This window comes from Rousettus aegyptiacus, unplaced genomic scaffold (genome assembly GCF_014176215.1).
Source record: "Rousettus aegyptiacus isolate mRouAeg1 unplaced genomic scaffold, mRouAeg1.p scaffold_m13_p_16, whole genome shotgun sequence".
Taxonomy (NCBI): Eukaryota; Metazoa; Chordata; class Mammalia; order Chiroptera; family Pteropodidae; genus Rousettus; species Rousettus aegyptiacus.
In genome coordinates this window covers 28,569,972-28,584,735 of record NW_023416291.1, presented here as the reverse complement: position 1 = coordinate 28,584,735, position 14,764 = coordinate 28,569,972, and the positions used below count along the sequence as shown (strand labels likewise).

The window sequence follows — 14,764 nt, the reverse complement described above, 5'->3', positions numbered from 1 at the left end:
TCCAAAAAGCTCTGTCTAAAAATCATATTCATACTTGAAGAGTAATAATTTACCATGAGGTATGGGACACATCGAACTTCAGTTCAGATTTGTTCAGGACATATTTCTTGAATGCTTGTTTTATGCCAAGCACTGTGCTTATGCATCACAGTTAAAAAAAGTGATTAAGATATAATTCATGGCTGGGAGCGCCTCATGGTTTCAGTGGGGTTTCAGGATATGTGGACGTGGTAGGTGACTCATTAGAAATAAGCACAAGATGCGCCGGGCACAGAGAAAGAGCATCTAAGTCTGGGAGTTTCAGAGGTGGCTTCCTGGAGAAGCTGCTGGTGCCTAAACTCAATCTGGGTGGGTGGGAGTTAGGATAGAAAGCGGTGACAAGGCACTTTGGGCTGAGAAAAATGACCCAATTTCATGGATAACTGAAAGAGCATGAACTGAGCAGTTTAGTTCCAGAAGATTCCACAGGAGATGAGGTAGAAGGGCCGAGTCACAAAGACTCTACATTAATGTGCTAAGGAGCATGGACTCCACACTCTAGGCACTGGGGAGCCATCACAGAAGTGTTTTAAGCATGAGAATGTGATGCAGTCAGGTTTTCACTATGGAAACCACACTCTGAGGCACTGAGGAAAACGGGCCTCAGAAGGCCAAGGCAGGGAAGCCAAGCAAGGGGCTTTTTCAATGGCATCAACCTGGGGATGAATGAGGGACTAAGAACAGGTATGGTATGGGGTCTGGAAGTAAAGAAAACAGATTTAGTAAATATTAAAAACATAAAACAGGCAGCTCTGGGGAGTGATGAAGATGGAAGAGTCTAGGATGACAGCTGATGTGATTAGCCAAGAATAAAAGCAGAAATATTCTGAGAGAGAAGAATGTGACTGACAGGAAACTCAAAGGAAGCATTCCAAAAATGTTTTTGGGTGCTGGCAGGATCATCGAGGAGACAACATGCATCTGGTCACAAAAGAGTCATTCACTGTGAGTAACCTTTAGGGCTGGTGTTGTAACATCAGTTTTACAAAGGCGTTCTCTTAGACAAGTGTGCCTTTCATTTCTCTTTTGGAAAACGAAGCTGGCCAGAGGAGAGCTCGTGAGGACTGGAGGGGGGAATTTAACAAAGGCTCTTATTATATTTGGAGACAGAAAGATTTTTCTGAGTTCCAGTTTCAAATGACTCACTGTTGAAATCTGTTTGACTTCGAACCACTTGAGAATCCCAGGAAAGGTGTACGCGGTCGTATATGTGGTCCTTTCAATCCACATGGTCTGTAGGGAGGGAGGGAAAGGGAAAATGTGGGTTAGTTCCTGGGCTCTTAAAACAGCAAAACTCTCTGGTTCGGTTTAGTGAGATTCCATTCTCCACCGTCTCCTTAGAGAAGGGGCCGTGTTTTCTCCCAAAATGTAAGGCTTCTGTATGTTAAAGCTGAGGATTCTGGATGTTGAAAGCTGAAAGGGATCCTATCCTTAGGCCCTCTCACCTTCTAGGTGGCAACTCTGAGGTGCAGACTTGCTCAGAGTCATAGTGGTAGCAGGCCCAGGAACAGAGCCCAGTTTCTGGACTCCCAGTCTAGTGTTTTCCACCGAGATGATGGCCTGCGTCATCATAGTAAGCGTGCGAAACCTCTCTCCTTCCACCATTTCTGCTGTATATGCTGGTTAGGTGGAAGGCTGCCATTCTGGATGTCAATTCTACCTCTAAGTAGAGGGCCAAAGGGGTGGACTCACGGCAAATTCGTTGTCAGGATCCTTCTCTCCTTTCCGGAAGGGCCGGGAATACTGGAACTGCTGCACTTCGTTGGCTCTGTAGTAGCTGGGGGAAGACACAGCCACACGTGTCGCTCCCTCTTAGAACCACTCCCTGACCTGACTGCAGCGCAACCGGGGCTGCGTCCTACACAGACTCAGTCTTGCCCACTGAGCTATCTCAAAACCGACAGTCTCCACAATGAAGGCTGGAGTGGGCGCAATTTGATTTTACTGCATGTCTTACTTTTATTATCTATGAATCTATCTCACAGCTCACAATTTGAAAGTGTATACATACATATGCCCATGTTTGCAATCTCATCTGTGTAGTTTTACAACAGTTAAACTAGCCTTTTAGCTTCTCGAGAAAGCTAAATTCAGTCACTGGGGAATTCACCAGGCAAGGTGAGGTCAGCTGCTGACCAGTGAATCCTTTGAGTGGAAATAAGAGATAGGGGATCCGAAACCTTAGAGTGAATTTCCCCATTTCCTCCCCTCTGTTTAAAAAACAAAATCCCCAAATTCCTTTGAGTTACCAAGCTCTTATCTTATACTGGAAATGGAACAGACAGTTGCTATGGTCTGAATGTTTGTATCCCCTCAAAATGCCTATGTTGAAATCCTAATACCCAATGTGGTGGTGTTAGGAGCTGGGCCCTTTGGGAGGTGATTAGGTCATGAGGGTAGAGCCCTCATGAATGGGATTAACGCCTTTATAAAAGAGGCCCCAGGGAGCTCCCTCTACCATGTGAAGACACAGTGAGTAGATAGCTATCTATGAACTAGGAAGCAGGCCCTCGCCAGACACTGAATCTGCCAGTGCCTTGATCTGGGACTTCCCCACCTCCTCAACTCTGAGAAATAAATGCCAAACTGTTGTTTATCAGCCATGCAGCCTATGGTATTCTGTTGTAGCAGCCTGAATGGACTAAGACAACAGATCTTCCAAATTGTAATGAACTGAAGACTTTGGTTTTGATGTACTTCTAGGTAAAGTGTATGAGAGGCAAATGTTTTTAGGAACAAACAAAACCCATTTACTTTAAGATCTGCTCTGGAACTGGCTTATCCTTGTAGCTGGGCGGCAAGCTCATTACTGGCTTGACGGTGAAGCACTGCATGTCTGAGGAGCTCGTTAAGGAAGCAAAAGGGGCTGGGCCGAGGAGCCCTCCCAGGCAGAAAGCGCTGCTTGCTCCTCCTGCTTTACAGATGAAAATGGCACCTGCACTGACCACTCCTTTCTACCACATGCCAGGAACGCGTTGAAAATGGGGATCCCTTACATATTACCCGAATGCCCTATTAAGTCATCCTCTTAGTCATTTTCTGGTCAGACACCCAGCAAATCTTCCCATAGGAAAATAAAGAAAAATACACGTCAATGAAATATTTTTAAAACGGTGGTTGGAAATTGTTTTAACTCATTTCTTTTTGAACTGCATCCCTCTGAAGTAGCCAGACCCCAGAGCCTGGACAGTAAAAGTTCTTGTAGCTCTGGATACCATTGTTTATTGAGGGCCATAGCTGGGCACCAAACGAGATGTTTTGAAAATGTTACCCCCAATAAATACAATGACTACTGGGTAGATGTTATTAACATCCTTTTTTTCTGATGAAGAATCTGAAGATCTAGGAAAACCCAGATGACACAACTGGTGAATGGTGAAGTCAGGCTTTAAAACCAACCCGGTGGTGAGGACTTCTTCTCTGATTTAATAATTTGGTCTCAGAAATGACTTTTTTGTTCTTACCAGTGCAGATATAGTATTTCAAAATCTTTAGCACTTAAACGACAGTTTAAGGTCTAGACCTAACAGTGACTACCAGTATTTCTCCAAGTGAAGTGTGCAGTCCACCTGTACCAGAACCACCTGGAGATTTATTCAAAATGCAGAGTTAGAATTCACAGCTGCTAAATTAGAATGTCTCCATGGTGATTATTATGTATAATAAAATCTGAGGACCATTGGGCTAACCCTTATGCTATTAGAGCTTACATAATATTTTTTCATAAGTCATCTCCTTCTTATTTTTGTCCTCACGGAAGTGCTACAAGGTGTTTTAGGGAAAACAGATTTGCCCTCATACCTTAGAGATGAGAAGACCAAGGCCTGGAGAAATTAAGCAACTTGGTCAAGGTCAAATGGCTATGAAGAAATTACTGAAGGCCGAGTACCAGGACTTGTGTTTAAATCAAAATTTTAAAGATCTCTTTTCATTCTCACACCAAGAATGCTCCTCAATTGTTTTCTGAACCTCCATAACCCAAAGATTTACCCTTTGGAAGCCTTTTCTTTTCCAAGCGTCCCATGGGTATTAACAGGCTACTACTGCTCTAAAAGGTACGTCTGTCTAGTGATCTATTATTATTGCCTATCTTTCAGCGGCTATTTACCAATCTCTATCTATAATAATTGCTAATATATAGTAAATTTTTATTACATACAAGGCACTGTTCCAAATATTTTACATATATTTACTCATTCCATCTTTGTAAGAACTCAGAGGCAGAATGATCATCATCCTCATTTTATAGATGAGAAAACTGAGGCACAAGGAAATTAAGAAACTTGCCCAAAGTGATACAGTGTTACAGAGCTGGGGCTCAAAACCAGGCAGTTTGCCTCCAGAGCCCATTCTCTTACCCACCATGCCATACTGGCTCTGTCTTATAGACCTCCCTTAGAACACTGTTCAACTTTATAGCACCTTTATTTGGGCATAAAACACATTAGAAAGTTTTAAAAATAATTGTTATGGAGCCCTTAGTATTAGCTTTTTTAAAGAAAGCACATAAATGATCTTTCAATAAATCAGTATATGCTACAAAAAAAAAAAAAAAAAAAAAGAGCTAAACATCTCTATCTAGAATCTAGAATTCAGGACCAGAAGTCTATGCCCTCAAGCTCCCCTTAAGGCTTTTAAAATATATCCTTTCATATTCAACATTTGCTCATCATCTCTGTCCTTTAATTACTTCATAACCATGAAATGAGGACATTATGATCCCAAAGAATGGGAAGTAGTTCGAATGGTTAAATGAGTGGTCTTAGGATAGGACATATCTACACACATAGGGGATTGAACCCTTAGCTCCTTTGGGTGGGCTGAGGAGGCAGAAGGTTACAAAGCCTGTGGGCCAGGTCGCCCATGACAAGGATACATTGCTTTGGGGAGCACTTGATTTCCTCGCCCGGGGGTGTGGTACTGGTCATCTTCTCAGCATTCGGGAACTGGGTCAGCAACCTCAGGCTGAAGTCTTCTCGTCTCTCATACTCCTTTCCCCGGTAGATGAATATTTTGTTCTGCAGGTCAGAGACACCAAGGAGAATACTTAAATATGAAGAGTGAAGGGACAACTGGAGATCTTGGTACAGAAGAAGACACTGTACTCCCTTGCCAAAGTGCAATGAGCCACATGCCCCACAGCAACCATCATATCTGACAAGAGCCATCATTGATGTGAGGAGTTAAGTCATAGGCATAAAATTACTTTGCGCAGCACTCTGCATCGTGTGGCCCAATGCCCACAGCTAGCGCAGTCTACACTGATCCACAGAAAACAAGGAGCTTGTGCCCTACTGTACATCCCTGGCATTGCTAGTAATGCTGTTTAGTTTAGCTGTTATTTTTCATAGCAAGATATTCTCATTGAAGGAGGTACATTAATTTATATTCGGCAAGCTCCTTATCTCATCATGATCCAGTAACTGTGCGGACCAGCACTTTGCATGCCACGACCTTAGGGAATATAGAAAGTACAAAGAGAATCAAGACAACACATCTTTCGACACAGTCATATAGTACCAGAGAACAGGAATAAGTTACAGCAGTCGCTAGCCAATCCTGAAAATCACTGTGGATGGCTATGTCGAAGTCTCACAGAAAGTGACTGTGCAAAATATCCTCTCTATTGCCAAGTGCAGTTTTTTCCCTCTTTAATAAAACTAACTATTTTAAAAAATAAATTTCCTAGGCCCCAGGCATAGGAGTAATTTGTCTCATAGTTGTTGCCCGTGTAAGTTCAAATGTAGCCATGCTTTGAAGGTCAGGCCTCAGATGAGTACTTAGTATTGGCAGCCCACATGTGATCTGTTTTTAGCTAAAACTTGGGCTTGTATTTGTTCTGTGAAATGTTTTAAAAACCACTTGTCCATTCCAATAACAAATCTGTCTTGAGCAAACAACAGATATGCTAGACACCAAGGATTAAATATTGACCCCACCCCCACAAATTTTACTTCCTAGTGGAAAGAAATAGAAGATAAATAACTAAACACATAAATATCATAATTTTAGATAGTATAAGTAAGGCAAAGGCAATAACTCTTCTATGGTGGACAAGTAATGAGAATATAATAACATGCTAATTGTATGATGTGTACAATAACTGTGAAAGGAACCAGACAAGCAGCAGGTCAGCTCGACAGACAAACTAGCTCAGTGTGAGAGACAGGACTCCGAGGAAGATGTGAGATTTGACTGGGCCTAGATGGATGAATAGGGGAAAGAGAGGAAAAACAAGGGAAGAGGACAACCACACATGGCAAGCAACAAGGAAAGATGGACTTCGAGCTGAAGAAATAAGTTTGGATGAAAAAGAATATGAAAGGCCTTGAATTTCAGGCAGAAGTTCCAAAGGCCCTGGGATTCACTGACGGGTCTGGAAGGAGGGAGCAGGAATCCGATGGAGGAAGCAGTAGCGACGACCTAATCCGATGGTGGAGCATACGTCCAGCTGTGGGAATCGAAGGCAGGACTGAGTGGGAGAAGGAGAAGCTACGGGATCTGGTGTTTGTCTCTTTGCTGCCTGGTGAAGGGCAAAGGAGACAGGGGAGCCAACAGGGATTCTGAGATTACTGGCCTTGAAACAGGAAGAATGGAGGTGCCGTTGACAGAAACAGAGGACAAGGAGACCTGCTTGGGGTTGGGGGAGAGGAGAATATAAATTTATACGTTCTGAGTTTGGGGAAATAGTCCATGACTCACAAGGGCATGCAGTTTATATCATTCATAAGGATTTTATATTTTTCATTGCACTTTGACAATATATAACATGTACAAACTAGTTTATAAAGCTCTCCTATATGCTATTTATTTAATTCTCAAAAGATGGGCATTATTTCTTTAACTTATAGATCAGAAAATCAAGACTTGGTAGTTATGTGATTTGGCCAAAATCATATAGTCACTTGGTGGATGACAAGACTCCTATTTTTCAACTTGAAAGTCTAGCCTCGTTGTTTTCACTGAACCACCACTGTCTCCTAGTTCACATGACAGAATAGCTGCATGTAACAAGTAGAGCGGACGTCATTATCTTATCATGACTGGAATACTCAAACTGAGAGCAAACTTAAAACCAGAACCTACTGCAAAGCTCCATCTCAAGCTTCTACTCTGTTATTCTAGGCCGTCTCATCCACAACCGGTTTTAACTATATGTAAATAGCTCACCAACTTTTATCTCCAGCCTAGAACTTTACTTTGAGTTCTAGATCTATATACCAAATTGTTGACTCACATCTAGAGGTTTCAGATTTATCTTACATCGTGTATGTCCCACATCAAACTTCGACAAATGACTTATAAAGACCTCTGAGGCATCTGCAATCTGGTAGCCGTCTGGCCCCGTTTTCTACTTTCTCTCTAGTTCATGTTTCTCCAGTGTCATCATGGCTTTTGAACCTTGTCTTCTCACTGTCTGGTGTCCCTGCTTGTCCCTTGATAGCAAACTGGCTAATTTCCTCACTTCTTGCAAGATTTTGCTCAAATGTCCTTTTCCTTCTATCTTGCATGCTATTCGCTCTACTTAAAATTGCAACTCCACCCCCATTGCCTGCCTCTTTATTTGCCTTCCCTGATTCAATTTCTCCATGATATTTGTTGAGTGTCTATACTGTATGAGGCATTGTTTCAGGCCATCTAACGTTAAATATTTTATTTACTTTTTGGTCTCCTTAAGTTAGAATATAAGCTCCATCATTTCAAGGACATTGATTTGTTTTGGGCTCTGCCTCCAGGCCTGTATTACAGCAAGGCACACAGTAATAGTTGAATAAATATTTATTCATGAATGAATCAATTCCGTCCTCCTTCCCAGAATTACGACCTAAGTGGATGGTTCCACTGCCCCTCCAATTATGCAGGCCAGAGGCTAGAAATCATTCTTGACATCTCTCTCTTTCTCACCTACATAATCCATCGATCACCAAATACTGTTACTTCATCTCCATCACTCTAATCTTTCCATTTCTCTCTAAAGGCACCTCCCTAAGTAGACCTATCATCTTTCCCCTGAACATATGCAGAGTCACTGGTGGCTTATCCACACACATGACACACCCATTCTCCGTACTGAATCCACATGGCCTTGCCAACACAAAAAATCTGCAATGGCTCCACTGCTCTCAGGATGCTGACAAACACCCTACGTAACCCGGAGGCCCTGCATGCTCTTCCCACAATTCCTGCCTCATCTCCTCAGCTCGGCCGGCTCCCTCTGTGCGCGCTGCACGTGCCTGCCTGCAAGCGCCTGCCTGCACTCCGAGGCACTGCCATGCTCCTGCCTGCTGTCTCCTCTGCCTGGAACGCTTTCCCTCTCCCCTTTACCTCCTTAACTCCAGCTTGCCTTCCACGATGCAGCTGAAGCAGAAATTCCCTGGGAACTCTTTTCTGATTAAAATAATTCAGATATAACTTCCATAAAATAAAATCTACCCTACTTAGGGTAAAATTCTGCAAGTTTTGACAAATATAACCATGACCACAATCAAGATGTAGAACATTTTGTCACCACCAAAAATGTCCCCATACTTCCTCAAAGCCCAACATTTCTTCTCCACTTCCTCAACTATCAGACAACCACTGATCTGTTTTCCACCCCTTATAAGTATTGGCTTGGGCAGAATGTCATGTAAATAAAATCAGAGTGTATGTAGACTTTAAGGTCTCTCTTCTACTTAGCACAATGCATCTGAGATTCATCCACGTAGTGGTGTGCACCTGGAGTTTAATCCTTTTCATTACTAAGTAGTATCCCATTGTATGGCTATATCATAGCTTGCTCATCCTTTTACCACCTGAGGGGCATGTGGGTTCTGCCCAATCTTTGGTGATTACGAAAGAATGGTAGCATAAATTATCATGTACAATTTTTATGTAAACAGAGGGTTTTATTTCACTTGGGTAAATATTTCCTGTTAACCGATGCTTATTACAGAATACCTGTCTTGATCAGTTTCAATTTTTATATTTGTTTGTGTAATTATTTAATTAACATCTCACCCATTGGATTATAAAACCCATGAAAGCAAAGACCATATCAGATTATAATCAGCACTGTATCTCCAATTCCTAGTATGTGCCTGGCACACAGCAGGCAGTCAATGAAACAGTTATTGAATGAATGAATGAATGAATGAATGAACGAACGAATTACCTCCTCATTAGGCAGTGTAAGGAAGGTAAAGCATGTTCCTTCCCCACTTTTTTTTTAAATAGGGGAAGGAAGATGGATAATATATGTCTAAACGTTGCTAAGCACTAAAAGAGGCTTCTTTTTATGGGAGAAAATAAGACGATTTTTTGGTTTGTTTTTCAGATTGTAAAATCAGCATCGCATTAAAGAAAACTTTCCAAAAGAAGAAAAACGTGGTTCTCCTCACTATTACAACAAAACTGTTTTTATTTTTGTGAAACCTTTGCAGTCTTCTCCTTGAGATACTTGCTTTTAAATTCTCTTGGCCTGGAAATAAAATAAGCACCCAAATGCATCAATCCACACTTTTCCCAACCTGACCTGCAGCAGCAGAGCAGTGGAGGGGATGGTTCTGTTTTTCCCTTTTGCATTCCACCTGGGAAAAGTCATTTTACAAAAGAGCTGCCAGAATCCCAGAGGCGGCCGGGGGTGTGGGGTGAAGAGGCCGCAGCTCAGGAAGTGGTTTGCCTGCCCGACCTCCCACAGCGAGAACAAGGGGCTCCAGCTGCTAACGCATCAGGCCCATCTGGAAAAGAGAGGAAGACCTCCCCTCTGCAGACTGCACGGCTCAGTGGTGGGAGACCACCCTCGGGTTTCTTACCCGCAGGAAGGAAGGAAAGCCCTGTCCGTAGTACCCAACGGCAAAGTATTCAGGCTGAGGCCTCATGGCCTTAATGATGTTCTCATAAAACGAGGCTCTTTTTTTCTGGAAAACAAAACAAGACATTCCATAGGGAGGTTACAAGGGCACAGTTGCGGCGGGTGGGGGGGAGATCTGACTATTGGCCTTGTTGTTTCCCATGAAACACAGAGAAATGAAAGGTCTTTAGAAAATATCTTGTGGGCCAAAGAGTTATCCTGCTCTCAGATCAGAGAGTTTGAACCTGGTCCATGAATGGGGCCATGGAGGGTCTGTGGTTCCCTGGAGTTGTCTGTGGAAAGATGCACGTGTGTGCATTCTGCTATGGAGGGAGGCAGTGCTTGGCTTTCAGTTTCTTGGAGGCCCCTCACAAGCTAGAAACCACTTTCTGAGGCTCATAAAAGGTGTTTGCACTTAAATGGAGACATATGAGAAAAGAAGGTAAAGAACTTTCCAGTTTGCGCATGTGGTTTGGATTAAAGTCTTCGATTCAGCTACAAGTGCCCAGAAGATGGAGGTGAAGGTCTGTTTTCTAGCATCTGGTGCCACCAGGCCAGAGTGCAGAGAGTCAGCCTTAAATAAAGCAAAACAGGGAGCCAGACCCAGGGGCTCTGAGGGATGTCCCTAAGCCCCTCCCACAAAGGTTAGCATGACTAGATCATTATAGCTGTCCCCTCCCCCATCCACAGGGAATGTGGTCCAAGACCTCCAGTGGATGCCTGAAATCAAAGACAGTATTGAACCCTACATATATTATTTTTTCCCTGTACATACAAACCCATGGTAAAGTTTAATTTATAAATTAGACATGGTAAGAGAGTAACAACAACTAATAATAAAATAGAATTACAATATACTTGTACGTGTGTATGTATATATACACACACATAACAGTAATATAACTTACGTGAATGCGGTCTCTCTCTCTTAAAATACCTCCTCCTGTCTGTACTCACCTTTACACATAAAGGAAGTACTTTACAGCTGCTCTTTGGCATGTCCAAACTACTCTTGCACTTTGGGGCCATTATTGAATAAAGTGAATGTTATTTGAAGACAAGCACTGTGATACCTCAGCAGTCTACCTGAACACTACTGACAACAGCTACTAGGCGACTAATGGGCGGGGAGCTCGTACAGGTGGAGACGCTGGACAAAGGGACGATCCACATTCCAGCGCTTCCTGGGTGAGACGAAGCCGGGTGGTGTGAGATTTCTTCCCGCTCCTCGGAAGGGCGCACGACTTAAAATTTATAAGCTGTTTATTTCTGGAATCCTCCATTTCACATTTTCAGACTGCAGTTGACCGCAGGTAACGGAAACCATGGAAAGCAAAACCACGGGGGGAGGGGGTGGGGAGACTACTGCACTGTCCAGCTGGAGGCCGCCGCGACGGTGTCTTCTGAGAAGGTCAACACGTTGCATTACTAACATCTTAGCCCGACTTAGTTTACGAAATTAATAAGTGATTTTTTTTGTGTGATGACAGGAGCTGGTACAATACTCTGGCAAATCCTTTTCAAAGTGATTTTGACAACTACCTCCGTAAACAAATTATTGTGTGACAATGGGTGACCTGACCTTTTGTGACTCCACTACTAAAAATTATCAAATGTAATATTGCACTGGGCCTTTAGAAGGCTGGTTATGTTTTGTTTTATTGTTTTTAAATAGCTGACCTGTACCAACAGTCAGGTGTAACACACACGATCAGAGAAACAGTAAAAGTTGAGTACTCCAGTGACATTCGGGAGAAGGAAGGAGGCAAAATTTGAGAATCCAGTTCTGGCAGAAGCATTTTACAATTTAACCAAGTATGCAAAAGGGCTCTCTTGACATAATAAAACGAGGCTCAGAGATAAGCAATTTCAGTCATTCAGCAGGGCCCTGAGGACGCGGACCACAGAATGAGTAATTTTGATGAACAGAAGAACACAGAAAACATCTGAAATATGGATGGTGTTCCTGAAAGGCAGAGTAACTAACGGTGTAAAGGGGAGACCGTCCAGAATACGGAGGTCCACAGAAAAACAAAAGGTGCAGAGAAGAAGGAGAGGGCCACAGACAGAGATTCTGAGCCTTCTGTCAAAGGACAATCTGGAGAACTAATGATAGCAGCTTTTGGACTCCATCTTTCTTCATTTTTATTTAGAACAAGGTTTATATTTCCATTGTAAAGAATGCTGTTTATCCTTACTTTCCCGAACTTACAAAAACATTTTCATGAATATTCGCTTTAGCCACCTGTTGGAGGCTTGACATATTCTGGACCAGACTTACCAGGAGGTTGCCAAGGCCCTCGTAGTCAAATACTTTGCTCTCATAAGTCTCAGCCAACTCTTTGCTCAGTTTGATCGCCTTCTCCCACATCTTCAGACAAAGAAAAGTGGAGAATAAAGTAGTCACTAACTCAGCAGCAAAAGCCACTTTAGAGTCTCTGGCAATGAGCAAGGAGTCTGGTGGGTTGAGTTTCTACAGACAGTCCCGACATGCCTCATCTCCTGGAGCAACTAAACCTTTTTACTGACATCGTAAAGCTACTATATCTTGGCTGCTTTGTCTGGGGTTATCTTCTGTTATTCTGTTTGCAAGAACATGAACACCATGTGGCCCGAACAAAGCGATACTGAGCTTAAAAGGCAAAGCACTAATAAACTACTGAAAGTGGAGGGGAACCAGTTCCAAGCCCAGGTCTTGAGAGCGTGAAAGTCTCGTCGGAGGGGAAAGTTGGTTTAGGCTCTAGTTCGGGAGTGGGGGCAGGGGGGTGGGGGAGGGTGTGTGTGTGTGTGTGTGTGTGTGTGTGTGTGTGTGTGTGTGTGTTTCAAGGCAGGTTCTTTAGGAGGGAGGAGGGAAATGGAAGACTAACTGTTCTGTTGTGTGGAATTTGGGCAACTATTTATCCAATTTAGGGCATCGATTTCCTGTTTCTAACTAAACTATCTGCTTAGTCAAAGAGACTTTTAGAAAATGTCTTGGAGCATTTATGTCCATGTAAGTTGCTGACTCATGCACACATCTGGTACCAGAGGCTAGCATCCCAGACTGATTATAAGATGGACACTGTGAATAACACAGCATTTGAAAACCTCCTGCTTCATTCTTGTTGACCAGGTGCTGTGTTTCATTGTTTCTGGCTGCTGAAGGGATGTATGTGTAATTCACATGTAGTTGTAAAATATATCTCATCATTTGCCAAATGTGCCCTTTTGAAATTACAGGGTCTGAGTAGCTGAAAAGGCTCTGAAACATGCCACATGAAAACCATTCCAGACCAGCCGGGCCTGGTGCAGGAAGCCAGTCAACAGCATTAATGGGGCAAATTCCCTCCTCCTGTCACCAAATGCTAAGTTGTGTAAGAGACGGCGGGACATCCTAGTATTGCAGTTCTCAAAGTGTAGTCCCTGGGAGTCCCCGAGACCCTTTCAGGGGGTCCATGAGGTCAAATTATCTTCTTAATAACACTAAGATTATTTGCCTTTTTCTCAATGCTCATTCTCTCATGAGTATATAGTGGAGTTTTCCAGAGGTTACAGGATGCGTGACATCACGAGACTGAATGTAGAAGCAGATATGAGAATCCTGCTGTCTTCTATAAAGCCATATGTTAAGCAGACTTGCAAAAATGTCAAACACTACTCATTAACTTTTTTTTTTGGAAAATTTAGTAATTTTTCATAAATAGATATGATTTATATTAACAGAAAATAGGCATATTATTATTGTTAAAAGAACAAATAAGTAAATATTTTAAATTTCTACTTTAATTTCTAAAAGTGTAAGTATCAATATAATGCATGGGAATAAAAGTTCTTTGGGGTCCTCAGTGATTTTTAAGAGGTAAAGGGGTTCAGGCACTAAAAAGTTTGAACAAATACACTTGCTCTCTGAACCTGAAGTTCTTCATCTGTGAAACAGAGAGAAAATCTACCTAACGGGGTTAGAGGGAGTATTAAGTTAGAAAAAATTCTGAAAATCACCCAAAACAGTTAACTAGTACTAACTAGATGGTAGCTATTTTGTTATGGTAATTATTTGGCTTATTTATTTCCAATGGATCCCACTGATTAAAAAAGAAGAAATGGTGTCTGGAAGTGGCGGCCCACAAGAACTCTCCAGGCCTCTGAAGCATTTTCTTTGGATAGCATACATTTTTTTTCTTTCTCTCCCAACCCCATAGATATATATTTCACTTCACTTTGAAAAGATTTTCAAGTGCATATACTTCCTCCAGATGATCACAGTGTCCAACACTCCCTGGCCAGTTCCTGTGTTTATTTTACCTTCTCAGCCACCTAGGCAAGAAGTTGCTCATTACCTACGGCCCATGGTGTCACCTGGGTATGGGACGTGGACAAAATGTGAGCCAATGATCTTTAGAGAATGCACTGAAAATGACAGTACTAGCTCCTGGCACTCGGCAATATCTAAAATATAAAATTACAGTTACAGAGAGTGGGCGCTGCCCATGGTACTCTCCATTGGGTAAAGTGTCCTCGAGATAACTGATCTTTATGCTCCTAGGAGGGAGTTTCTAACCCCTGGAAATTTCCCAGCGATAGTGTCTCAATTATTTGTGGTGGACCCTCCAACCACACCTGGGTTTATACTGCTGAGGTGGCTCATAGTGAGTCCCTTGCCAGAAAAAAACACCTTTGTGATTAGAGGGTTGAGGCCTTGAGCTATATGATGTCAGCCTGGTTTATAAGGAAAAGGGGGCTGAAGAGTGAGTTCACTCATGTAGGTGATGATTCAATTGGTTAAGCCGACATAATGAAACCCTAATAAAAACTGTACAGAGGCTCGGGTTAGCCTCTTGGTTGGTGACAATGTCAATTACCCTGGAGGGTGATACACCCTGAATCCATGGGGAGAAGAAACAGAAACTCTGCATT

The 14,764-nt window shown here is 42.6% G+C and overlaps 1 protein-coding gene across 4 annotated transcripts in view; it reads right to left on the bottom strand.

The window, feature by feature from the left end:
* The window catches only part of DOCK5 (dedicator of cytokinesis 5), a 180,498-nt gene that overhangs the window by 18,135 nt on the left and 147,599 nt on the right, over nt 1-14,764 (bottom strand). For all 4 annotated transcript variants that reach the window (XM_016148166.2, XM_016148169.2, XM_016148168.2 and 1 more), the window contains 6 exons: nt 12,153-12,242; nt 9,834-9,938; nt 4,916-5,057; nt 2,794-2,875; nt 1,732-1,816; nt 1,186-1,272 (listed from right to left, as the gene is read on the bottom strand). In XM_016148166.2, coding sequence (XP_016003652.1) covers nt 1,186-1,272; nt 1,732-1,816; nt 2,794-2,875; nt 4,916-5,057; nt 9,834-9,938; nt 12,153-12,242 — 591 coding nt within the window. The remainder of the gene's footprint in view (nt 1-1,185; nt 1,273-1,731; nt 1,817-2,793; nt 2,876-4,915; nt 5,058-9,833; nt 9,939-12,152; nt 12,243-14,764) is intronic.